At 52.7% G+C, this 5326-nt stretch overlaps 1 protein-coding gene across 7 annotated transcripts in view; it reads left to right on the top strand.

Annotated features, from left to right (window-relative positions):
* LOC144952243 (MICOS complex subunit Mic27-like) overlaps window positions 1-4302 on the top strand; it is a 39579-nt gene extending 35277 nt beyond the window's left edge. For all 7 annotated transcript variants that reach the window (XM_078882667.1, XM_078882668.1, XM_078882671.1 and 4 more), the window contains 3 exons: window positions 1-10; window positions 1726-1795; window positions 3645-4302. The exon at window positions 1-10 is cut by the window's left edge and continues 152 nt beyond it. In XM_078882667.1, coding sequence (XP_078738793.1) covers window positions 1-10; window positions 1726-1795; window positions 3645-3733 — 169 coding nt within the window. In that variant the 3' untranslated portion in view covers window positions 3734-4302. The remainder of the gene's footprint in view (window positions 11-1725; window positions 1796-3644) is intronic.
* Window positions 4303-5326: the final 1024 nt, after the last annotated feature.

Genomic DNA, 5326 nt, shown 5'->3' with positions numbered 1-5326 from the left:
AGCCGGCGTGGTGAGGAGCCACACTCACCACTCGCTCGCTCACCACTCACTCACTCACCACTCGCTCACCACTCACCACTCGCTCACCACTCACTCACTCACCACTCACTCACCACTCACTCACTCACTCACCACTCACTCACTCACCACTCACTCACCACTCACTCACCACTCACTCACTCACTCACCACTCACTCACCACTCACTCACCACTCACTCACCACTCACTCACCACTCACTCAACACACACTCACCACTCACCACTCACTCACTCACCACTCACTCACCACTCACTACTCACTCACTCACCACTCACTCACCCCTCACCACTCACCACACACTCACCACTCACTCACCACTCACTCACTCACCACTCACTCACCACTCACCACTCACCACACACTCACCACTCACTCACCACTCACCACACACTCACCACTCACTCACCACTCACCACACACTCACCACTCACCACACACTCACCACTCACTCACCACGCGCTCACTCACTCACCCCTCACTCACCACTCACCGCACACCACGCATTCACTCACCACACACTCACCACTCACTCACCACTCACTCACCACTCACTCACCACTCACTCACTCACCACTCACTCACCACTCACTACTCACTCACCACTCACTCACTCACCACTCACTCACTCACCACTCACTCACCACACAATCACCACTCACTCACCACACACTCACCACACACTCACTCACTCGCTCACCACTCACTCACCACACACTCACCACACACTCACCACTCACTCACCACACACTCACCACACACTCACTCACTCACTCACCACTCACTCACTCACCACTCACTCACCACACAATCACCACTCACTCACCACACACTCACCACACACTCACTCACTCGCTCACCACACACTCACCACACACTGACCACTCGCTCTATGGGTCTCTGTGTGAGTGAGTCTGTGGGTCTCTGTGTGAGTGAGTCTATGTGTCTCTGTGTGAGTGAGTCTATGGGTATATGTGTGAGTGAGTCTATGGGTCTCTGCGTGAGTGAGTCTATGGGTCTCTGTGTGAGTGAGTCTATGGGTCTCTGTGTGAGTGAGTCTATGGGTCTCTGTGTTAGTGAGTCTATGGGTCTCTGTGTGAGTGAGTCTGTGGGTCTCTGTGTGAGTGAGTCTATGGGTCTCTGTGAGTGAGTCTATGGGTCTCTGTGTGAGTGAGTCTATGGGTCTCTGTGTGAGTGAGTCTATGTGTCTCTGTGTGAGTGAGTCTATGGGTTTCTGTGTGAGTGAGTCTATGGGTCTCTGTGTGAGTGAGTCTATGTGTCTCTGAGTGAGTGACTCTATGTGTCTCTGTGTGAGTGAGTCTATGTGTCTCTGTGTGAGTGAGTCTATGGGTCTCTGTGTGAGTGAGTCTATGGGTCTCTGTGTGACTCTATGTGTCTCTGTGTGAGTGAGTCTATGTGTCTCTGTGTGAGTGAGTCTATGTGTCTCTGAGTGAGTGAGTCTATGGGTCTCTGTGTGAGTCTATGGGTCTCTGTGTGAGTGAGTCTATGTGTCTCTGTGTGAGTGAGTCTATGTGTCTCTGAGTGAGTCTATGGGTCTCTGTGTGTGTGAGTCTATGTGTCTCTGTGTGAGTGAGTCTATGGGTCTCTGTGTGAGTGAGTCTGTGGGTCTCTGTGAGTGAGTCTATGTGTCTCTGTGTGAGTCTATGTGTCTCTGTGTGTCTCGTAGACTCTCTCGCCTGCGGCCCGTGACACGGAGGGCGGCGTGGAGACTCCCACAGGGAAGGGCCCAGCTCACGGTACGGCTGGAACACACACAGACAAAGACCCCCGTGTAGCCTCACAGACCCATAGACTCACTCACACAGAGAGCCATAGACTCACTCACACAGAGAGCCATAGACTCACTCACACAGAGAGCCAGACTCACTCACACAGAGAGCCATAGACTCACACACAGAGCCATAGACTCACTCACACAGAGACCCATAGACTCACACAGAGACCCATAGACTCACTCACACAGAGACCCATAGGCTCACTCACACAGAGACCCATAGACTCACTCACAAAGACACCCATAGACTCACTCACACAGAGACCCATAGACTCACTCTGTCTGTGTATGTGTGTGTGTCTGTGTGTGTCTCTGTGTGTCTATGTGTGTATCTGTGTATGTGTCTGTGTGTCTATGTGTGTGTGTGTCTATGTGTGTGTCTCTGTGTGTGTCTATGTGTGTGTGTGTCTGTGTGTGTCTATGTGTGTGTCTATGTGTGTGTGTGTCTATGTGTGTGTCTGTGTGTGTGTCTATGTGTGTGTGTCTATGTGTGTCTGTGTCTGTGTGTCTCTGTGTGTGTCTATGTGTGTGTGTGTCTGTGTGTGTCTATGTGTGTGTCTATGTGTGTGTGTGTGTCTATATGTTTGTGTCTGTGTGTGTCTGTGTGTCTATGTGTGTGTGTGTCTATGTGTGTGTGTGTGTGTCTATGTGTGCCTATGTCTGTCTATGTGTGTGTGTGTCTATGTGTGTGTGTGTGTCTATGTGTGTGTGTGTGTCTATGTGTGTGTGTGTGTGTCTATGTGTGCCTATGTCTGTCTATGTGTGTGTGTGTCTGTGTGTGTGTGTGTCTATGTGAGTGTCTGTGTGTGTGTGTCTGTGTGTCTGTGTGTGTGTGTTTCTATGTTTGTGTCTGTGTGTCTGTGTGTGTGTGTGTCTATGTGAGTGTCTGTGTGTGTGTGTCTGTGTGTCTGTGTGTGTGTGTGTCTATGTGAGTGTCTGTGTGTGTGTGTCTATGTGAGTGTCTGTGTGTGTGTGTTTGTGTGTCTGTGTGTGTGTGTGTCTATGTGAGTGTCTGTGTGTGTGTGTCTGTGTGTCTGTGTGTGTGTGTGTCTGTGTGTCTGTGTGTGTGTGTGTCTATGTGTGTGTGTGTCTATGTGTGTGTGTGTGTCTATGTATGTGTGTGTGTCTATGTGTGTGTGTGTCTATGTGTGTGTGTTTGTGTCTATGTGTGTCTGTGTGTGTGTGTGTCTATGTGTGTGTGTGTCTATGTGTGTGTGTGTCTATGTGTGTGTGTGTGTGTCTATGTGTGTGTGTGTGTGTGTCTATGTGTGTGTGTGTGTCTATGTGTGTGTGTGTCTATGTGTGTGTGTGTGTCTGTGTGTGTGTGTGTCTGTGTGTGTGTGTATGTGTGTGTGTGTGTGTCTATGTGTGTGTGTGTGTCTGTGTGTGTGTGTCTATGTGTGTGTGTGTGTCTGTGTCTATGTGTGTGTGTGTGTCTATGTGAGTGTCTGTGTCTGTGTGTGTGTGTGTGTGTGTGTCTATGTGTGTGTGTGTCTATGTGTGTGTGTGTGTGTCTATGTGTGTGTGTGTGTGTCTGTGTGTGTGTGTCTGTGTGTGTGTGTGTCTGTGTGTGTGTGTCTATGTGTGTGTGTGTGTCTGTGTGTGTGTGTGTCTGTGTGTGTGTGTGTCTATGTGTGTGTGTGTGTCTGTGTGTGTGTGTGTCTATGTGTGTGTGTGTCTATGTGTGTGTGTGTGTGTCTATGTGTGTGTGTGTCTATGTGTGTGTGTGTGTGTGTCTATGTGTGTGTGTGTCTATGTGTGTGTGTGTCTATGTGTGTGTGTCTGTGTGTGTTTGTTTTCTCCGCCTGCAGCTGCGTTCCAGCCGGACCCAAAGCTGTCGGATCACGGCCAAGCAGACGCAGCGGACAGAGACCTCTACACCACACGCAGCCAGCAATAGCTGCCTGCTCAACCACTCACCCACCCACTCACTCACCCACTCACTCACCCACTCAACTACTCACCCAGCGGACAGAGACCTCTACACCACACGCAGCCAGCAATAGCTGCCTGCTCAACCACCCACCCACTCACTCACCCACTCACTCACCCACTCGCCCACTCACTCAACCACTCAACCACTCACCCACTCACCCACTCACCCACCCACTCACTCACCCACTCACTCACCCACCCACTCACCCACCCACTCACTCACCCACCCACTCACCCACTCAACTACTCACCCAGCGGACAGAGACCTCTACACCACACGCAGCCAGCAATAGCTGCCTGCTCAACCACCCACCCACTCACTCACCCACTCACTCACCCACTCGCCCACTCACTCAACCACTCAACCACTCACCCACTCACCCACTCACCCACCCACTCACTCACCCACTCACTCACCCACCCACTCACCCACCCACTCACTCACTCACCCACTCACCCACTCAACCACTCACCCAGCGGAGAGAGACCTCTACACCACACGCAGCCAGCAATAGCTGCCTGCTCAACCACTCACCCACCCACTCACTCACCCACTCACTCACCCACTCACTCACCCACCCACTCACCCACCCACTCACTCACTCACCCACTCACCCACTCAACCACTCACCCAGCGGACAGAGACCTCTACACCACACGCAGCCAGCAATAGCTGCCTGCTCAACCACCCACCCACCCACTCACTCACCCACTCACTCACCCACTCACTCAACCACTCACCCAGCGGACAGAGACCTCTACACCACACGCAGCCAGCAATAGCTGCCTGCTCAACCACTCACCCACCCACTCACCCACTCACTCACTCACCCACTCGCCCACTCACTCAACCACTCAACCACTCACCCACTCACTCACTCACTCACCCACTCACCCACTCAACCACTCACCCAGCGGACAGAGACCTCTACACCACACGCAGCCAGCAATAGCTGCCTGCTCAACCACCCACCCACCCACTCACTCACCCACTCACTCACCCACTCGCCCACTCACTCAACCACTCAACCACTCACTCACTCACCCACTCACTCACTCACCCACTCACTCACTCACCCACTCACTCACCCACCCACTCACTCACCCACCCACTCACTCACTCAACCACTCACTCATTCGCTCACCCACTCAACCACTCACTCACCCACTCAACCACTCACCCACTCACTCACTCAACCACTCACTCACTCACCCACTCACTCACCCACCCACACACTCACCCACTCACCCACCCACACACTCACCCACTCACCCACCCACTCAACCACTCACCCACTCACCCACTCACCCACACACTCACCCACCCACTCACCCACCCACTCACTCACTCACCCACTCATCCACTCACTTAACCACTCACTCAACCACTCACTCATCCACTCACTCACCCACTCGCCCACTCACTCAACCACTCAACCACTCACCCACTCACCCACTCACTCACCCACTCACTCACTCACCCACTCACTCACCCACCCACTCACCCACCCACTCACTCAACCACTCAACCACTCACTCATTCGCTCACCCACTCAAC

The sequence above is a fragment of the Lampetra fluviatilis genome, chromosome 66, assembly GCF_964198595.1.
Source record: "Lampetra fluviatilis chromosome 66, kcLamFluv1.1, whole genome shotgun sequence".
NCBI lineage: Eukaryota > Metazoa > Chordata > Hyperoartia > Petromyzontiformes > Petromyzontidae > Lampetra > Lampetra fluviatilis.
Note: the sequence above shows the minus strand (reverse complement) of the source record. Positions and strands in the feature narration are given on the sequence as shown.